Source organism: Physeter macrocephalus, chromosome 6 (assembly GCF_002837175.3).
Source record: "Physeter macrocephalus isolate SW-GA chromosome 6, ASM283717v5, whole genome shotgun sequence".
In the NCBI taxonomy this organism is placed as follows: domain Eukaryota; kingdom Metazoa; phylum Chordata; class Mammalia; order Artiodactyla; family Physeteridae; genus Physeter; species Physeter macrocephalus.
The window spans coordinates 73,412,132-73,434,139 of NC_041219.1; the positions used below are offsets into that span (position 1 = coordinate 73,412,132).

At 40.6% G+C, this 22,008-nt stretch overlaps 1 protein-coding gene across 1 annotated transcript in view; it reads left to right on the plus strand.

The window, feature by feature from the left end:
* Nucleotides 1-2,977: 2,977 nt before the first annotated feature.
* SSPN (sarcospan) overlaps nt 2,978-22,008 on the plus strand; it is a 34,860-nt gene continuing 15,829 nt past the window's right edge. Inside the window, exon 1 of the mRNA XM_007106176.4 lies at nt 2,978-3,451. Within this exon, the coding sequence (XP_007106238.2) occupies nt 3,173-3,451 (279 nt within the window). The 5' untranslated portion in view covers nt 2,978-3,172. The remainder of the gene's footprint in view (nt 3,452-22,008) is intronic.

The window sequence follows — 22,008 nt, forward strand, 5'->3', positions numbered from 1 at the left end:
CGGAGCGGCTGGGCCCGTGAGCCATGGCCGCTGAGCATGCGCGTCCGGAGCCTGTGCTCTGCAACGGGAGAGGCCACAACAGTGAGAGGCCCGCGTACCGCAAAAAAAAAAAAAAAAAGAAAAAAAAAGAAAATACCATCCTCATCCCTATCACCTTGTGGTACTGCCAAAGACCAGGCCCCCTCGGACACAGATTCACGCATGTGGTTGAGAATCTGAGCAGGTGTAAGGTTCCCCATACTACTACTGGCTTCCTTTGCTGGAAGCTGAAAATTGTAATCAGACTAGAAGAATTACAATTTATCTGGACTGTTGTTCACTGCTACTGGTTTCATTTGTAACTTGTCTCACATAGGCAGTTAAAAGTACGCCTTCATTATAAGAATTTATGTGCAACTGTAAGCCACACTAGTTCTGAAACTTAGAAGACAAACCTACAGGAATTACCCTGTTATTTTGTTTACCTATTCTAACTTAACATCTAATTTAAGATATTGAGGGAAAGCCTAAGAATATTTTATTCTTAACTGACAGCCCAGCAGTATGGTCAGCAAATAGAGCTTGTATCTAGCCATAAATTATTAACAGAAATAACAGTCTCAGTCAACTATCACATACATTATGGTGGTGGATCAAGATATTTTTGTAAAGTACTCAAATACTCTTAGATTCAAGGCTAATAGCTAACTCTGTGATAGATGAAGTACTACGTATAATCATTAAATTGTTTAAAATCACAAATGATTTAAATCAGTCCATCCACTTATTTGCCTACAAGAAGTAATTAACAAAACAGGTAATCCACAGAGTTTACATTTGGTTCCCCTCACTCTTCCCTAACTAGGTGAGTGGCCCAATAATCTGGCTACTTAATGATTCTGCTACTCCATTTTTTTCATCTTTAAAAGAAGAAACTATGATTACAACGAGTCACTGTCAAGAATGTAAAGTACCTAGCATGTGCTTGTTACAGAATAGATAGATACTCAGTAACTGGTAGCTATATTATTTGTAAGAACAAATAATTACTTCCATGTACTCAGCTTCCTAAAAATGTTTTCTTGGTTTATGTAGAAAAACCAAGTATTGTTCTCTTTTGTTATTTGGGTTGTTCTCAATCAGGCACAAGTCACATGGGTACCTTGATGTAACACCAGCTGTTATTTGTCTGTTCTCACTAGAAATCCTGATGGTGTAATGGCCCCAAAGCTGACAATGACCTTTCCTCAGCCCCTCTGCTCCACTTGTGAGAGTGAGCGCTGTTTCTACTGCTTCTAGGGGGAGCACTGGGATGTGCAGTTTGGTTTCTGCTTTTCAAGCTACTGCATTTGTTCCATGGACCATATGTTTCTCACTGATCCAGAAGGAAGGTATAAGGAAAACACTGAAGTTCATAAAATAAGAATATATTTTATACCTTCAAAGGTACCCAAGGAGAGCTGAGGATGATTAGTTTCTAAGTCTTTGGAGACAAAGCAGGGAGTTAGATTTTCGTTAAATTAGCTGATAGCAAACAATCTAGGAGTAGGCTTTATCCTAGCATCTTGGCAACATCATTTTTTTTAAAATAAAGCTTTCTGAATGCTAAAATGACCATACCAAAGTAGATATAAATACTCTAAAGTGATGGGATAATTTCTGAGTGCTTTCACTGAAATTTGCTCTAAGTGCTACTGAGGAGAGGTATGTGGGAATAGGAATAATTGGTTTTATGGATTTGTTTGGTGACTTTTGGCAGGGACCAAATCTACCTTGAGCATCCTTATTTTCTAGCACACCGTAGGTGCATAAAAAACATCTCAGACGTGGACTGAGTTAAATCCTCCACATCCAGAGCGTGTAATAATCCCCGTAGGCACTGTTGTGGAGATTAGTGAAGACTGGCTAGGGACTTTATATAAACGATTAAAAGAGCTTTTAAAAACAAATAGGGTCCATTGACAGATGAATGGATAAAGAAGATGTGGCACATATACACAATGGAATATTACTCAGCCATAAAAAAACGAAATTGAGTTATCTGTAGTGAGGTAGATGGACCTAGAATCTGTCATACAGAGTGAAGTAAGTCAGAAAGAGAAAAACAAATACCGTATGCTAACATATATATGGAATCTTAAAAAAAAAAAGGTTCTGATGAACCTAGGGGCAGGACAGGAATAAAGACACAGACTTAGAGAATGGACTTGAGGACATGGGGAGGGGAAAGGGTAAGCTGGGACGAAGTGAGAGAGTAGCATCGACATATATACGCTACCAAATGTAAAACAGATTCTTGTGGGAAGCAGCTGCATCTCACAGGGAGATCAGCTCGGTGCTTTGTGACCACCTAGGCGGGTGGGATAGGGAGGGTGGGAGGGAGACGCAAGAGGGAGGGGATATGGGGATATATGTATACGTATAACTGATTCACTTTGTTATACAGCAGAAACTAACACACCATTGTAAAGCAGTTATACTCCAATAAAGATGTTAAAATATATATATACATGTGAGAGAGTTCCCAATTAGCCCAGCATCTGTATAAATAGTAATTTCAAAAGCAAATACCTCAATGGGAAAAATACCTTGATTTGTCAGCAGGATTGCAGAATTTAAAAAGAAAGAGCCCATGCCTTTTTTGGAAAATAAAGAACAATTTAACTTCTGGAACTTCACAGCTTGGAGCCTAGCAACGCCTCTTTCGGATTAAATTTTCTACTAATTAAATTTAAATGATTTAAACATTCATCACCTTGCACTGCACCTCTCAGAAAACAAAAACAAAACCGAAAAAATCCTGGGGTTTGGAGTGGGAGACACACACACGCGCGCGCGCACACACACACACACACACACACACACACACACACACACACACACACGGCCGCGTACACAGACGTGCGCGCACACGTACACACACGCGCGCGCACACGCAGCCTGTCTAAAGTGCGCTGGGGTTTAGGAGGCGCGGGGCCATCCTGCCCGAGCCGGCGGGCGCTGTGTCCCGCCCGGCGAGTTGGCAGTTGGCGACCCCCCCTCGACTCCCCCGCCGCCGCGGGCTCCGCGTGGCCTTCGGAGGCTCGGCGAGTCGCTCCAAATGTTTGCCATATTTGTTCAGCCTCCGTAACTCGCCGAGCAGGGCCAGCGCGGCCCGCCCCGCGCCGCCCTCGCTGTCGCCCCCGCAGCCGCCATGGGCAGGGAGCGGCCGGGCCGCGGCGCGCAGAGCCAAGGGGGACCGCCGGCCGCCGACGCCGCGGGGCCCGAGGACATGGGGCCGAAGAGGGGCGCGGGGGCCCCCAAGGAGTGCGGGGAGGAGGAGGCCCGGACGTGCTGCGGCTGCCGGTTCCCCCTGCTGCTCGCGCTGCTGCAGCTGGCGCTGGGCGTCGCCGTGACCGTGGTGGGCTTTCTCATGGCCGGCATCAGCTCCTCCCTGCTAGTCAGAGACACTCCATTTTGGGCTGGGATCATTGTAAGCATCGAGTCTGTTTTGCCTGAGCGCGTTTGCCAGACAGGAATGCCACGCCGCATGGTCGAGTTACCACTAACCCACCTGCATGCGCCCTTCCCCGGCTCCACGCCTCTAACTCGCCCTCTGCTTGGTGACCGATGCCCGCCGCCCCGGGTCTGCTCGGGCCGGGCGCGGCGGGGCTCGTGCCCTTGTCCTGCTTGTGGCGCCGGACGCCTCCGCCTCCGACAGGCCTGACCCTCACGCGCTGGAGCTGGGGAGGGAGGCACAGGCTGCTTACTTTGGTCACATTGAATAGCCTCGATAACAACAGCAGATTCACTTCGGCTTTTTCTTTCTCCTCTCCCGCGGACCCCACCCTCGTCCCTACAGAAGTAGCAAAAAAGTGAATACGTTCATCCTGTAAAAGCAAGTTAGGAAAAATCCTGTAGTTGGAGTGGCCACATTGGGTAGAATTGATCTTATTTTTTAAATCTGAGGTTCCGGTAGTAAGTTTATAAACCAGTGGTTGAAGGCAGGATGTGTGAATACAGCAAGCACAGCCTTAATCCACTGGAATCTAAAGTGGGATAAACCCAGGGTGCTGGCCGTGGCAGGAGTCTTATTTGGGACTCTGCTAATGGATGTACTGTTCGAAGCAGAACACCACTCAGCTGTTGTGAGTGAGTGTTTGGACACAGCATACTTGGTTTAATTAAACGGATTCTCTGACATGAAATGGGTGCCATTTATTGAGCATCTACTGTGGGCCTGTCCCCCTAGAGGCCTTACACGTATTATTTCTAATCCCCACATCAGCCTTATGGGATAGTTATTATCCTTCCATTTCTCAAATGAGAGAACCAAGGGCAAACCCACTGAAGGTCATGAGTTTCCAAAGTTGGCAAATCAACCAAGTTGATTCCTTTTAGCACCAGACTACATCTGCGTTTTCCTCATTGGGCCATACCGCTCCCACATTTAGTTTGTAATTTTATTATTATAGTGCCTCGGGCTTACTAAAATCTCTTTCACGTGCATTATTTCATTTGGTCCCTGAAACAACACTTTGAGGTGGGAACTGTTATTCATCTGAGGACACGAGGAAGCGGGCTAAGAGAAGTTAAATGGCATTCTCAAAGCCCAGAGGTGAAAAGTGGTGGAGTCAGGCGAGACCAGAATCGACACTTCTGGCTCCCAGTCTCACACTGCGTCATTACTGCTATTACTGACCACAAGAACTGTACCTTATAAAACAACCCTCAAAATAATTTTGGATCAGGGACGGATGTTAAAAACACCTGATTAAGTATGCATTGATGCAGGTATTTTCTATTTAAGATTATTCGAACTCCAAATTCTTGCAGAGTAATTTAAAACTTTTAATTTGTGTACTGAGAATTCCCACGAAATTATCATGATTGGAGTTTTCTAAATCAAGTGATTTTAAAAATAGCTTTTCATGAAGATATACTGGGTATTTTAGTCACTTCAATGACAACATACTCAGAGGGAAAAAAATGTCTGTTCTTCAAGGCTAGGTGAATTCAAAGAAGAAAGGAACAAAACTTCTCATTCAGTGGTTTTGAATATCATTTACAAATGTGTTTTCTAACCTTTCTTTATTTCGACTTTAAAAAGTCCAGTACGAAAAAAGCAAATTAGGTGGGGAAAATTTGTCTTAATGTTTAAGACAGGAACGTACAAACCTTGCAACTCTGAAATTTCATGAGCCCCTTGTAGGAGCATCCCATGCTCCTAATTGCCCTTGGAAGCTCCCTGGATATGGTGCAAAGAGCATTATCTGCAGCCAGTTCTCTGTTTGTTCCAGTTTTCTCGGTTATAATCTGGGATCCACTCGAAGTTTTCTTGTAGTGACATCCGTATTGATGATATCTGTAATCTCGTCTTTCAACAGAGAGCATATGCAGAGCAGAGCAGTTAGTGGGTATGGCCTGAGACAAGAGAGGAGGGGTCCTGAGGAGCTGGGCAAGGAAAATCTCATCCCAGCTGGGCCGGAGCTGCAGGCAACTTGTCGCCATCTCCCACAGACTCCGTGCTTGCTGTTCTCCTCAGGCTGTCTGTGGTTGGTCCTGGGGCGCTCTTCCAAGCTTCCAAGGAAGGGAAAAGGCAGGGAGGCCGGGTGGTGAAGTACAGAAGCGGAAACACTGCACCTGGTGTTGAGCTCCCTCCCGGCCATTATTCACTGAATAACTTGGGGCAAGTTACTTAACTTCTCTAGGCTTCTATGCCTTCGTTGGTGAAATCAGAATGGTAATAATAATTCCTCTCTCTTAGGGTTGTCCTGCGGAATAAGTAAATGAATACATGTTCTAATACTTAGAACAGTGCTGGCTCACGGTAAGCGTTCAGTGAGTTCGCACTTTTTCTTAGCGATGAGTAGAGCAGTCGCTGGTAATGGCGCTCTTCGAAGTAGCAGTGGCTCTATTTTATCTCCAATCACGCAGAACAGTCACTTTGGACTTGCTCCATTTCCCAGACCAGTTTGAACCCTGAAGAAGCTATCAGTTCGGTCATCTCACCTTTCTCTGATCTGAGCCAAGTTACTGTTAGCAGTCTAAGCAGTATTAGATGAGTCCAGTACTTTCTGAATCTTTCTGGAGGATTCTAAAAATTAACTTGGGGGGAAAAGGGCCTCCTCAGGGTCATTTTCCCTAGGGACGTGGAATGATTCTGGTCTGGTATATCCCCCAGGGAATACTGGAAAGTTTGCCCTATTTAGCAGACCTGTGAGACCAAAGCAGTACAGGTCAATCCCTGAGGCTGAGGCAGAGTCAAACCTGTTTCCAGAATTTACGCTGGATTCAAGCAGGGACCCCAGACTGAGGCACCCGCCCCATCGACAGTTTGACCTGCTTCACTCTTCTATTTCTGTTTATATTGGTTGCCTCTGATCATGTGACACTTACTTCATTTTACAAGGTTTGCTATCGCATTACTTTGGGATTTGGGTATCACCATTCCCATGATAGAATCTAGGTATATGGATAAATTCACTTAGGCAACTTCTTCTTGACCAATATCTGGGTGGCTTGATGAATATTCAGTGAAATTCTAGTTATAAAAAAAGCCATTGGTAATCTCTAATCAGAGATTTATGTCCAGAGGAATTTTAGAAAAACAAATAGGTTATTTCTTACCTACCTGTAAATATGACTCCTCTCACTCTCCATCAGAGACATGACTGAAGTCTTTTTACTTCAGTTACAAAAGATTCCCGTAAAGGAAAAAAAAAAAAAAAGAATGGAGCTGCTCTGGAGACCACGTAACCTGTAAAAGTGCCATTCTCCTCTCAAAATTCTTTCTACATGGCTTGAGGGTTGCCAAGTCACTCCACAAGCACAGCACAAAGTGAAACAGGGTCTTTGAGGATGAACTTGGCTAGGGGCAAGGGATCCTAGGCAACAGAAGTTTGCATTTTATTCTGTTAATGGCTTGAGTAGCTGGGTCGAATAGACATTCAAGTTTGCGTGTCATTCCAGAGTTCTTATTGATGTAAAAATGTGTAAGGATTGAAGAAATCTAAGAACTCTGGGGCCTTTACTTACTTCTTACTCAAATTAATACAATTTTGGTTTAGGTGAAGCATAACATGTTTGAACTTTGGCTTATTTTTTTCATTCGGCAACATTTGTTGGGGATGTCTGACGGGCTAGGCATTGGTCTGAAAATAATGAATCATATACAGGAGGAGATCTCCAGAGATCCTGATGGACATGTGGCCTTATCTTATCTGACAGTAATGAATACTTCCGCTTAAAAACTTTAACCTACGCAAATTTTTAAAGTCCATTTACCTTTCAAAGTACTTCACTTACCGTGATTTATTTGCTTTGGCATCTCTATCTGAAGTCAATTTAAGAGCAAACTCTTGCTTCTCTTCCCCAATGGGGATGTTTGGTGTTAGTTTCTTGGCCTTTGTAGGGAATATTCCCATGGAAAGTGGGAATTTATTTGCCTTTTTTTGTGTGGGTGTGTGTGTGTGCGGTACGCGGGCCTCTCACTGCCGTGGCCTCTCCCGTCGCTGTGTGTGCGGTACGCGGGCCTCTCACTGCCGTGGCCTCTCCCGTCGCGGAGCACAGGCTCCGGACGCGCAGGCCCAGCGGCCATGGCTCACGGGCCCAGCCGCTCCGCGGCATGTGGGATCCTCCCGGACCGGGTGCTGGCTCACGGTAAGCGTTCAGTGAGTTCGCACTTTTTCTTAGCGATGAGTAGAGCAGTCGCTGGTAATGGCGCTCTTCGAAGTAGCAGTGGCTCTATTTTATCTCCAATCACGCAGAACAGTCACTTTGGACTTGCTCCATTTCCCAGACCAGTTTGAACCCTGAAGAAGCTATCAGTTCGGTCATCTCACCTTTCTCTGATCTGAGCCAAGTTACTGTTAGCAGTCTAAGCAGTATTAGATGAGTCCAGTACTTTCTGAATCTTTCTGGAGGATTCTAAAAATTAACTTGGGGGGAAAAGGGCCTCCTCAGGGTCATTTTCCCTAGGGACGTGGAATGATTCTGGTCTGGTATATCCCCCAGGGAATACTGGAAAGTTTGCCCTATTTAGCAGACCTGTGAGACCAAAGCAGTACAGGTCAATCCCTGAGGCTGAGGCAGAGTCAAACCTGTTTCCAGAATTTACGCTGGATTCAAGCAGGGACCCCAGACTGAGGCACCCGCCCCATCGACAGTTTGACCTGCTTCACTCTTCTATTTCTGTTTATATTGGTTGCCTCTGATCATGTGACACTTACTTCATTTTACAAGGTTTGCTATCGCATTACTTTGGGATTTGGGTATCACCATTCCCATGATAGAATCTAGGTATATGGATAAATTCACTTAGGCAACTTCTTCTTGACCAATATCTGGGTGGCTTGATGAATATTCAGTGAAATTCTAGTTATAAAAAAAGCCATTGGTAATCTCTAATCAGAGATTTATGTCCAGAGGAATTTTAGAAAAACAAATAGGTTATTTCTTACCTACCTGTAAATATGACTCCTCTCACTCTCCATCAGAGACATGACTGAAGTCTTTTTACTTCAGTTACAAAAGATTCCCGTAAAGGAAAAAAAAAAAAAAAAGAATGGAGCTGCTCTGGAGACCACGTAACCTGTAAAAGTGCCATTCTCCTCTCAAAATTCTTTCTACATGGCTTGAGGGTTGCCAAGTCACTCCACAAGCACAGCACAAAGTGAAACAGGGTCTTTGAGGATGAACTTGGCTAGGGGCAAGGGATCCTAGGCAACAGAAGTTTGCATTTTATTCTGTTAATGGCTTGAGTAGCTGGGTCGAATAGACATTCAAGTTTGCGTGTCATTCCAGAGTTCTTATTGATGTAAAAATGTGTAAGGATTGAAGAAATCTAAGAACTCTGGGGCCTTTACTTACTTCTTACTCAAATTAATACAATTTTGGTTTAGGTGAAGCATAACATGTTTGAACTTTGGCTTATTTTTTTCATTCGGCAACATTTGTTGGGGATGTCTGACGGGCTAGGCATTGGTCTGAAAATAATGAATCATATACAGGAGGAGATCTCCAGAGATCCTGATGGACATGTGGCCTTATCTTATCTGACAGTAATGAATACTTCCGCTTAAAAACTTTAACCTACGCAAATTTTTAAAGTCCATTTACCTTTCAAAGTACTTCACTTACCGTGATTTATTTGCTTTGGCATCTCTATCTGAAGTCAATTTAAGAGCAAACTCTTGCTTCTCTTCCCCAATGGGGATGTTTGGTGTTAGTTTCTTGGCCTTTGTAGGGAATATTCCCATGGAAAGTGGGAATTTATTTGCCTTTTTTTGTGTGGGTGTGTGTGTGTGCGGTACGCGGGCCTCTCACTGCCGTGGCCTCTCCCGTCGCGGAGCACAGGCTCCGGACGCGCAGGCTCAGCGGCCATGGCTCACGGGCCCAGCCGCTCCGCGGCATGTGGGATCCTCCCGGACCGGGGCACGAACTCGTGTCCCCTGCATCGGCAGGCGGACTCTCAGCCACTGCGCCACCAGGGAAGCCCCAACCCTGGATTTTAATGGGCTCTGTTGAGCAGCATATCTCTAGTTTGCCAGGATCTAAGTCCTAAAAATGAACTGTACTTTGCAGTGAAATGGTATCTAATTAAAGTTTAATGACTAGATTCCATTCCTACCCTACAGCAACATAGAAATATGCACACTGAACTCTTCACATTATCTTGTGTGTATCCTTTAATGTTGATGCCAACCCTTCAGGGTACAACACAGGCAAGTGGACCCAGTTAAAGAACACCCTTAATAGAAATGTCATGGACAAGGTTAATGAGAAGAAAAAGTCCAGAAAATATCCATTTCCTCAGACCAAACTGAAAGTGGACATCCTAATGGCAATCTATAAAACTATTGGACCAAATATTAGGGAAACCTATGTCATTGCTTTCTTTGTAGAAGGTAAGGATGGTAATATTGGCATCTAGCATTCAGCCACATCAATCCTAATTTGTCCTAATTTATTCAAGATAGGGGAATGCAAAATAAGTCACGTGACTTCTTTCTTTTTTAGATCCTGCAGTCTTTTTTTTTTTTTTTTTTTTTTTTGCGGTACGCGGGCCTCTCACTGTTGTGGCCTCTCCCTTTGTGGAGCACAGGCTCTGGATGCACAGGCTCAGTGGCCATGGCTCACGGGCCTAGCCGCTCCGCGGCATGTGGGATATTCCCGGACCGGGGCACGGACCCATGTCCCCTGCATCGGCAGGCGGACTCTCAACCACTGCGCCACCAGGGAAGCCCTGCAGTCATTTTATAACATGAAATAAAATATCTCAATAATACTAAGTTAACATGTTCTGAATATTTCTGGAACTCAAGGGCCCACATGGAGTAATAACACACTCCTTATTATTACCTCTTAGTTCTCTTCAACATTATCCATAAACTTAACATTTTCTATATTGGAAAATACAACTGTATGTCATTTCTCAAACCACAGTTTAAAAATGGATATACATAAGTTCAAACAGAAACTCTAATAATGGCAAATATGAAATAGAGTTTGGTTTAACACACTGGATACCGTTATGTGTCAGGGATAAATAATGGCCCCATGGACACATAATATACTTAAAGAGAATTAATTGCTTTACTTTTTATTTGATTATCCCCGAATTCTATGCACTACTATTTCTACCATAAAAAAAATAAAACCAAGGGCTTCCCTGGTGGCGCAGTGGTTGAGAGTCCGCCTGCTGATGCAGGGGACACGGGTTCGTGCCCCGCAAAAAAAAAAAAAAAAAAAAATCCAGGGTTGGATTCAAGTCTAGGTTTATTACAATTAGTTCATAAGCTGAAGGTGATCTTCTTTTAAAAAATGGATGTTGGGAACAGTATTTGTAGTATAAACTATATAAAAGCCTATTTCAGAGGCATGTCCTCTTTCAGATGGTTTGGATGCTACCTCAGATCTCAGTGTATTGAGATAAAATTTGGCAGGGGTAACTGTTAGATGACTGAGCGAAGCAGCTCACTCGATCACCCTGGTAGATTTTAAAGTTCATATGTGTACACTTCCACGTACGGCAATAACTAAAATACATTTTCCTTTCTGTCTTAGCCTGCTCCAGTACGGTGGGTTCTGGTGAGGGGCTCTCTTCCCGGCTTGCAGATGGCCACCTTCTCACTATGTGCTCACGTGGTCCTTCCTTGGTGCATGTGCCTGGAGAGAGGGAGGGATCTCGCTCTCTTCCTCTACTTCTAAGGTCACCAGTCTTGTAGGATTAGGACCTCCCCCTTACAACCTCATTTAACCTTAATTACCTCCTAAAAGCCCTGTCTCCAAACACAGTCACATTGAGGGTTAAGGCTTTAACATATGAACTGGGGGAGGGTGTGCATAATTCAATCCATAGCCTTTTCAGTGAGGAATATCAATTTGTACAGCCACCTCAGTGATTCTTAAGTGTGTTTCTCAGCTTATTCAGGAAGGCCCTGTGGCTTTCATGGAACAGCTAGAAGTCTGAATGTTTCTGATGAGGGTCCTGAACCGGTAAGCTGACACTTGGCAGTGCAGCGGGGTGGCGTGGCTCAGGCTCATGCCAGTAGTGAAACATATGGAGGAGGGTGTTTTCAATGCATTTACGGATTGCTTCTTTTGTCAAATTTCAGTAAAAATAAAACCAAGTAGATTTAGCCGGTGCCTACAATTCTAAGGGTAGCTTAGGTGTTTCATTTGTTGCCTCGGCTTTAAGGCTTAGGACCCACCATTTAGTAAATCTCTGCCTTTCTTGGCTGCTCCGGGAGTGAGTCGCTATCAGGATCTAGCTACATGACACCTTGGCCTCTGAGGCAAGAAAATGAGGGTGGCTGACTGAGCCCTGCTGGTGGCGGATGCTCAGATTTTCAGCAATTAGATGAGCCCTCTGGCCTCTGGGAGCAGTGATCTCAGGCTTGGTCTTTCTAGAACTCAAGGGAAGCCCGCTCTCAGGTCTTCTTTATAATATGCAGCTAATGCTTTCATTTTTGATGATGATTCTGAAAATTAGATGAACACTCTTTGTTCTGTGGAATGGGTCAAAATAAAACCCTGAGGGAGCTCCCCCCTGGGGCCTCAAGCTGTCACAGCCTCCAGGACGAGCATGCCGCTCCTGGTGGAGCCTCCTTAAGTACACTGTCAGGGCTTCGCGTTTGTTCCTGTTTGTCCAGCTTAAAAACCCTAAAAATTCTAAGGGTCTCTGCTTTACTTTAACAAGTGCTGCACAAATCCAAACCATCCCAGAGGGAAAAACTAGAGAAGACTGAGTAGAACCATCCAATATGCCACCTTTTGGTCCAATCCGAGTCCAAAATGAGTAGCAAACAACAGGCAAGGAAGGCCATGGTTCCAGACACATGCTGGAATATCGCTGGTTTGATTTTTGAGCATATTTAAAGTTGATGCTCTCTGATCTAAGGTTGCTAAGCAACATCCACTGCCTAACACAGTCATGAATGTGAGTGTTTCAGTGCTGTGTTTCCTCACTCTGGCAAAAGGCTGGTAAGTGACTGGATGTTAGAAAGCAAATGGTTTGTTCACAGATAAGCATTCTCACATTCTGCTGAAGAAGTTCAGTTGGGGCTGCTTCTGTTGTTGCAGAAATGAGCAACTCCCCCTGGCTGGGAGAGGCTGCAGAAACCTCGAGGATGCTGTTTTATCAGCGTGCCACTCAACTGCCGTTGTGATAGTGTTTGATTCAGCATTCACTCTAATGAGCCATTAAAATCCCATTAAGATAGGTTGTTATCAAGACCTCTCTCTTGTGTGGAAGATAATGACAGGTGAGGAGAAAAGAGGGGGACTTGCTAATGTGTTAACTAGACCCTAACTAGGGAGAGAATTTTCGCTTTATTGCTAGGGAAAAACCTAACACTTACCAGCTTCCTTCTAAAGTATCAGGTGTGGCACACATATCAGGCCATTACCTGTGCCATTTAGCTGTGCCAGGAAAGCTATAAAAGGGGCCTTTTCCAAGATAAGGTAAACAGCATTTCAGCCTTCATCCTTTCTGTTGGAGGGTGGAGGGTGCTCAACTATGGAGAGGAACACCGGGCGACTCTCCCCGTCTCAGTGAAGGGGCGGAGCCTCAGAGGCAGCAAAAGGGCAGACTAGGTCTCCGTAAGGTGGACGCTTTATAATCAATGCAAAATAACTTCTCCATGACTGCGTACTGATGAAAGACAGAATTCAAGCATTTTAGTGCACACGTTCCACGTTCAGTAAGTTTATGCCTGTCTCTCGTGCGCTCGCTACTCAGATTCTGAAACAGAAGGATCAAACCCACGCAGGTTGGCTTTGTCGCATAATCTTTTCATGAACAAGTGGTTTGGGATGCCTATGAAAGAGTTTCCATCTGAGTTAAGGGCTCTGAGACCAAACATAATTTTTAAAATGAACATAGGGTGACCGTAACTATTGTGTTCGAGAACCCTCGATAAATACTCATTCAGTCACCGACTCTAGTGCGTCACAAATTTTTCCACCTGGAGACCTCCCTGAAGCCTCGCTCCCCTTCTCCTCGTCCTCACACACACATCACAAAAAGCTCAGTGTCTAGCTAACCCATGTTGCCATGGAAGGGAAGAGAGGAAATGCGGGAGAGGCTGCAGGCTGCCTGGGGACACTAACCTCATGATGAAAAGGACAAAAAACTTTTTAAAGAAGTAATGTTACTATATATTACTTAATGTTCCATTATATCCTTTGTGTGTGTGTGTGGTTTTTTTTTTTTTTTCGTAAAAAGTGCTCTTAATTAGAAAAGCCACTTGATAATATTTTTTAAAGATTGAACAGGATGGTTCTCTCATTTACGCTCCTGTTATAATTGAATTTATATTGATTTACTGTATAATTTCTATATACTGTACCATTTCATCAAATTCTATTTATTGTACTGTTTCAGATAGTTGGACCCAGGAGTATTAACGTAGAATTATCTGCACAATCATTTCTGAAGTGGGACCTAATTTGAGAACCTACTTAATTATGCCTGAATCATAAAATTCAGCCTATCTATCTCTATACCTCTGGAGTAGGCTAAATCCACATTTATAAGATTCCTTTCCCTTCTGAGGACTTGAAAAATTTTTAAGTGAAACAAATGAATTGTAGTAGTTTATTTTTCCCACAAATAGGTAGCACTTCTACCCCTCGTGTTGATTCATGAGAAATGCTGAAACACAATTTTGTTTCCCTTATATTCTTTGAAAATGGATTATTTTGCAAAAGTAGGTACTTATAGAACCTATTAATGATTAGGTTCTGATAAGATACCACAAGAGTGACTTAGGTGGTTGATAAGCAACAGAACAGAAGCCTATCAACGAAAGAGTACCTACTTGTAAAACAGAAACCTTTCGCATCTAGCCATTCTCCCTGTGTCTTTCCATATGCCAAGTGCGTTACCCCCAGGAGCTGTGTCTGGGAGAGGGCACACACACACACACACAACCAGCTACGATACAGTTGAAAAACCAAGGGTTAAGCTGGTGCTCTAAAGAAGGTGGCACAGAGGAAGGTGTGATTAATCCTGTCCGGGGGAGGATCAGAAAAGGCAAGGAGAGGGCTTTCCTGGTGGCGCAGTGGTTGAGAGTCCGCCTGCCGATGCAGGGGACACGGGTTCGTGCCCCGGTCCGGGAAGATCCCACGTGCCGCGGAGCGGCTGGGCCCGTGAGCCATGGCCGCGGAGCCTGTGCTCCGCAACGGGAGAGGCCACAGCAGTGAGAGGCCCGCGTACCGCCAAAAAAAAAAAGAAAAGGCAAGGAGAGGGGGCCTGAAACTGCAGGAGGGGCTTCAACTTTGGAATAAAACACATGTGGGTAGAATCCCAGATCTACCGTTTTCAAAAAATTTAGGTTATGATTTTTATTTTTATTTTTATGTGAGTTTGAACAAGTATGGGCAATTCTATACAATCCTATGATTTTAATTATGAAAATTTCTAAGTATATAAGAGCATAGACAGAATAATAAAGCAGCCTCAGGTTCATCAAGTTTTAATATTTTGTCATAATTGTTTTCATTTTTTTAAGAAAGAAAACATTGCAATATATTGAAGTCACCTGTTTCCTTTCTTAATCATATTCTCCTACCCCATCCTCCTTCTCCAGAGGTATCTACTATCCTGAATTTGATATCTGTCATGCCTATGAATGTTTTCATACTTTTTATATGTATATATCCATAACCAATAATTAACGTTGTTTTCAATATTTTAAATTTTATATAAATGGTAGCATAATATCATTTTTTTCAATATTGTTTTTGAGATTTATTTATAATAGTTCATGGATATCATTCATTATTTTTGCTATACTATATTTCATTATAGGAATATACAACAATTAATTTATTCATTCTCCTGTTGATGAAAATTCAGGTTTTCAAAAGATTATTTTTTTCTTGCAATTACAAACAGTGATACAATGGACATTCTATTCCATGGCTCTCTATGCATGTATTTCAAAGTTTTTAAAGGAATATTCCTAGGAATTGAATGATTCGGTCTTAAGATACAGGCATTTTCAACTTATTAGATATTGCCAAATCAGTACCGTAAACCCAAAGTTGTACAAATCTACACTCCAGTAAGTCAGAATTTCCACTGATCTACATATATGCCAACTTTTGTTACTGTCAGACAATTTTAATTTTTAAAAAATCTTTTATTTTTTTAATTAACAAGTTTTAATACAATTTTAAAAGGCTACTTTCCATTTACAGTTAGTACAAAATACAGGCTCTATTCTCCGTGTTGTACAGTACATCCTGGAGTCTATCCTACACCTAATAGTTTGTGCCTCCCAACCCCCTCCCATATTGCCCTCGCCCCACACTGGTAACCACTAGTTTGTTCTATCTGTGACTCTGCTTCTTTTTTGTTATATTCATTAGTTTGTTGTATTTTTTAGATTCCACATGTAAGTGATATCATACAGTATTTGTCCTTTGTCTTCCTCCGTTTGACTTATTTCAGTTAGGATAATGCCCTTCAAGTCCATCTATGTTGCTGCAAGTGACAAATTTTCATTATTTCTTATGGCCAAGTAGCAGGCAATTTTAGTTTTTGCCTATCTTATTTGTATGCAATGATATCTTATTTTAATTTATATTTTTCTGATTACTGATGGAGTTGAACAAATATGTTTATTGACCATTTAATTATGTTTCCTATCCTTTATTTATTCAACAAATATTTTCTGTGAGTTGTTTTTCGCCTACTTATTGATTTATAAGATTTATTATCTTTGTTACTTAGCCTTTGTGGTTTTAGGTACTGCAAATATCTTCTCCTAGGTGGTATCATGTCTTTTACTTTCGTTTATGGTGGCTTTGTTGAGGAAAAGATTTAATTTTAATGTATTTACCTATATTAATCTTTTTATGGTATATGCTTTGATATATTTTAAAGAAATCTCCCCCTACTCCGAGGTCAAAGAGATATTTTTCTATATTGTTTTCTGAAAATGTTGAAGGTTTGCTTTTGTATTTATATCTTTAATCTAAGTGGTCTACTTTTTGCATATGGGTGTGAGATAATGTCCATATTTTATTTTTGGAGTGTTAATTGTCTTAGTACCATAAATAATCAGTACTTTCACACTGATCTGCTATTTCCATTTATCATCTATCAAGTTTCCATATCAGATTTGAGGAATGTGTCTGTGATCCTCTTCAATCCTGTTGTTTTGTCTGTCACTCTGCTGATATCACACTGTCTGCATTAAAATAGCACTATAATGCATCTTGTTATAAAGGTGATAGCATAAGCAGCTCACCCCCCCACCCCCATCTTCCCCATACCCCCTGCACTGGAAGGCAAAGTCTTAACCACTAGACCACCAGGGAAGAATATGAATTCTATATATTTTAGAATTGGCTTCTCAAGTTCCAAGAAAAATACTTCTGGTATTTTCATTCAGTTTGCACCTTCTATGCAAGCAAAGAATACCTCACCAGTTATTTGGGTTTTCTCTAATGTCCTTTTTGCTTATCTTTTGATTATTGATTTCAACTGAATTGCTTTGTGCTCAGTTCATGTGCTTTTCATACTATCAGCTCTTTGATATTATATGAGACTTACTTTGTGATCTAGTATGTGACTAATTTTTATAAACATTCCATTTATGCTTGGAAAAAAAATGTGGATTCTCTCATTTTGAAATTTACAGTTCTGTATTCAATTTAAAAATCAAGCTTTTTAATCAGGTTGTTTAATTTTCTACATTGTACTAATATTTTTCAGCTTGATCTAAAGATTACTGAGAGATGTATATTCAGATTTCCCAACATTAGATGAATCTATTTCTCCTTGTTTTCTTCCCATTTTCATTAAACATTTTTAATCTACTTAAGAACTACATACAAGATAATGATTATAAAATATTTCTTTAGTCTTAGGTTAATAGCTATTTTCTCCCATTAAAAAAATATATCATTCCATTGTCTCCTGACTTCAGTTACGGCTGCTAAGCAGTTTGGTAGATATCTAATTGTTTTTCCTTTATAGATAACATGCCTCTTTCCTCTGGTTGCTTTTCTGATTTTCTTTTTGTTTTTGAGGGTGCTGTAGTTTAGCTACAATGTGCGTACGCGTGGATTTGATTATATGTTTCCTGAATCTAAGATTTTTGTGTCATTCATCAATTTTGAAAAAAATTCAGCCACTATTTATTTTTTCCAAGTATTGTTTCCCTCTTCTCTTTAGTCACTTTGCCTGGAACTGCTATCAGATGTATGTTTGGACATTCTTGTTTTATTTTCCTTATTTCTCAACCTCTCTATTATGTTTCTTTTCTTTTTTTTAAATATTTATTTATTTGGATGTGCTGGGTCTTAGTTGCAGCAGGCGGGCTCCTTAGTTGCGGCTTGCCAGCTCCTCAGCTGTGGCATGTGAACTCTTATTTGCGGCATGCATGTGGGATCTAGTTCCCTGACCAGGGATCGAACCCGGGTCCCCCGCATTGAGAGCGCGGAGTCTTAACCGCTGTGCCACCAGGGAAGTCCCTCTGTTATGTTTCATCTCCCTGTGTCTCTCTGTGCTGTATTTTAGGTTATTTCCTCAGATATACCTTCTAGTCTACTATTCCCCCTTTCAGTTGATTTTAATCTGCCTATTACTTGTCCAGGAGTTTTTAATTCCAATGATTTTATTTTTCATTTCGAGAACTCCTATTTTGTTGTCATTGTTGGTTTTTTAATATATTCCTGGTATCTTCAAAAGTGCCCTGCTCTTTATTCGTGTTTTCAATTCCTTCTTTCACATCTGTTTATTTTGAATGCACTTTTTAATATGTTTAGTTATTTATTCAAATATGTTCACAGTAGATGGTTATGTAAAAAAATAGTTACAAATCACATATATAATATAAAATCATTATATTATATAATGATTTTATATTACATATATTATATATATATTTACAAAATATATATATTTTGTAAACAAATAATATAGTTATATATTGAAGGTACTTTTATAGGCTCTATTTGTTAGTTCTGCTATTTGAAATTCATGTGGCTTTAATTCTGAGAGAGAGAGAGAGAGAATGTGTGTGTGTACATGCATACAAACTTATATGCGTGTGAGTGCTGGCCTTCACTAATGAATTGATTTTTCATATGTTTGCTATAATTAGTCTGTGAGTTCATTTTCTAAGAGGATTTATATGTGATAATTCGGTGTGGGCTACTTGAGGATGTAACCCTTCCAGATGGTTTGTCTTGCCAAGTGTCCCAATGGTATCATGATCCAAGAGCCACCTTTTCTTAAATTTACCTATTTATTAGGGAAAATTTCAAGCATACTCAAAAGTAGATAAAATAGTATAATGAATGCCTATGGTCCCATCACTCAGCTTCAATAACTATTAAGTGATGATCAATGTTGCTTCATTTGTATATTCCTGTACTCCTTCCATACTCACCACACACTGGATTATTTTGAAGTAAATCCTGGATATTATATCATTTCATCTATAAATATTTCACTATGTAAGTCAAAAGCTGAAGACTAAAAAATAATCAAAATAGCGATCACACCTAACAAGTTAACAATCTCTTAATAGGTTCAAATCAGAGTTCAAATATTCATGATTAACTCATGAATATTTCTTCACAGTTTGTCAAAATAAGGATCCCAGTAAGATCCACGAACTGCAATTGGTTCATATATTTCTTATATCTCCTTTTCTCAAAGATTTACCTTTTCTCTCCTCCCTCTCTCTCTCTCTCTCTTCTCTCTCTCTCTCTCTCTCTCTCTCTCGTCTTCCCTCCGTCCTTCCCTCTCTCTCCCTCTTACAATTTATTTGTTGAAAAAAACAGTTGTTGTTTTTTTCAGGGCCACTTTCATGTGACTTTCTACTTTCTCATCTTCATAGTTGCCAGGACTGTGCAAGTAGTAGAAAACTCTCAAAACCTCTACCCCACCTCATCAGCTGAGACAGAACAAGTTTCTTGATGAGTTTTAGTGCTAGTGGATTAATTATTTTCTAGTAGCCATTTAGGGTATAGCCATTTAAGGGTGTAGCCACTTAGGGGCCTACATTTATGCCATGGAGCCTATAGAAGCTCAGTGCATTTGAGAGTGTTTTTTGGGAGAAGGGTTTCATATAATTTAGTCCTTAATATTATGCAGAAATGGAACCTCTTGATGCTTTAAAAAATCTTCTTTGGATCAACTTGAAAGTTTCTTAACCTCTCTAAGTGACAGTGTTCTATAAAATGAGGTAAATTTTTTTTCTTATTACACTGTTTTAGGGAATAAATGAGCTAATGTATACAAAGCGGGTAATGCAAAAAGAGTACCCTTTCTGGGTAGAGAAGATCTTTGAGCAGAGTTTGAAGAATGAATATTACTGGATTCAAAATGGTTGAAGAAAGAGTACTATACCAGGATGATAAAGAAGTAAAAGGACATTTTAGCTCAAAGGCACAATTCCTGTCCTATGACTATTAAGCCCAATTTTTATCCATAACCAACTTCATTGCTCCACAATTCTTTTGTTTGTGCTAATTCAGCCTTTTGAGGGTGTAACTGCAAAATTCCCAGCAGTTCCTATAAAATATGTATCTTAGCATAGATATGCAAATCTGCATTGTAATGTTAAAGTAAAACCCAAACTAAAGGGATTCTACTTGAATGTCTGCATGATAAGTCACGCACTAGGATAGTTGTCGGATTTTGCTCTCTGTTTTCTGTAAGTGATTTGATGAAACACTCAGTTGTGAGATTCATTGGTTTAAAATTATGAGCTATTTGCAATCGTTTTCAAGCAAGGTTTTTGAAACTTAGGAATTGTAGCAACTTTGTGCTGGCACATCTCTTGCAGATCTCCTTAGCTTTCCAGCCTTATTTTGGCAGGAACATCAAGGAAAGCACACTATATCCATAGGATTTGAGGGATTCAGGCTCCCTTCATCTAGCCGCCGGTCACAAGTTCCAACTCCTTTTTATCAGTTCCATCAGGATAGTTTTCTAGTATCTTCTAAAGCAACATAGGAGGTGTAAGTGAACATCTGCAAAACACAATGTGTGCTAAGAAATAGGGCAGTCACTTTGTCCTTCGCACTCTTTTTGTGTTTGTACAACAGATCTGCCTAAACTACACAGCAATGCAAAGTACAATGCAACACTGGTTAAAAAAATTTTTTAAATACATATATAAAGTCTATCTTTCTATATATCCTGAATTATACATATATAATCTTTCTATATGTAAAGACAGATTATATATAAAGATATATAGCTATATTAATATCAAAATAAAGATATAGATATAAAATTCTGGTTATTGGATAGTTTCAAATCATGATAAAACCCACCACTTGGAATTAGAAAGGATGTATTTTACCAAACAAAGGACTTCGGTCTGGTATGTAAGTGCTTCTTAACACTCCATACTTCTTGACCAACCAATCAGACCTTTAGTCACAGCAAAGCAGGTGAATCCATTCTCTGCTGCTGGCAATTGCCTGAGTAATAATTTCCTAAAGTTCCTGAAGTTGCCTCATAAGTTCTTAGAAATTTTATTTTTACAATTTATTTTCCAAAGCGATCTAGATTTAAGAAAGTTCTAGGTGATGATAGGCCTGCTTTTGTTTTTTAATTTAATTAATTAGCACATAAATCATTAATTTTGATTCAGTTGGAATGTCTTTACATACTCATATACGAAAAGCCCATAGAGTTACAGTAATTAGACATAGATCTGTCAGGTATCAACTCCTCAGGCAAAAGGACAATGATAATAACAAAGGAGAAGAAAAAGACTGAGGGGATGTTATAGATGAGCTCAACTTAGGTGTGGTTCAGCAAGTGTCTTTTCTCTTTAGACTCTGCAAAGAAATAATTTTCTGTGAGAGAATTCGTCATCTAGAATTACCTTTTTGCTGAGAAATTTTGACCTGGATCTCTACCAGCTTCTTTAAAAAATAATCTTAACTTGCAAACTAAAGATTCCAAATTGTTCCCTCCAAGAAATATGTAGAAATGCACAGATTGGGATGTGTGTCATAACCCAAACTCTTCCTGGGCCAAGCGGAATTTAACCCTTAGATGAAGAGAGTGTTTCTGTACTACAGCTCTTCGTTGGCAACTTTTACTCTAATGGAAAAATAAAAATAGAAAGAGTAGAGCAATGAAGCTCTGGGATTGTAGATTCCTAAGGCAGATGGAAAGGCATTGAATATCTTCCTAATATAGGCCAAATAAAACACTCCTTAGCAAAACTTACTATCTATAAAAAGTTGTTGCTAGCTATAGTTTTATTTGTAGTAGAAAAGAAGCTGCTATTTTGAGCTTAGTTTAATAAAAGCCAAGAAGAAACATTTTTTCAAGATTATGATTAGTGTTCTAGGTTTTAATGCTTATATTGATGTTTGTAGTGTTTAGAGACAGTTACAGTTTACCCCTCATCTTTTTTTTTCTTGTTGAAATTTATTTTTATTGAAGTATAGATGATGTACAATATTACATAAGTTACAGGTGTACAAAATAGTGATTCACAACTTTTAAAGGTTATAGTTATTATAAAATATTGGCTATATTCCCTGTGTTGTGCAATA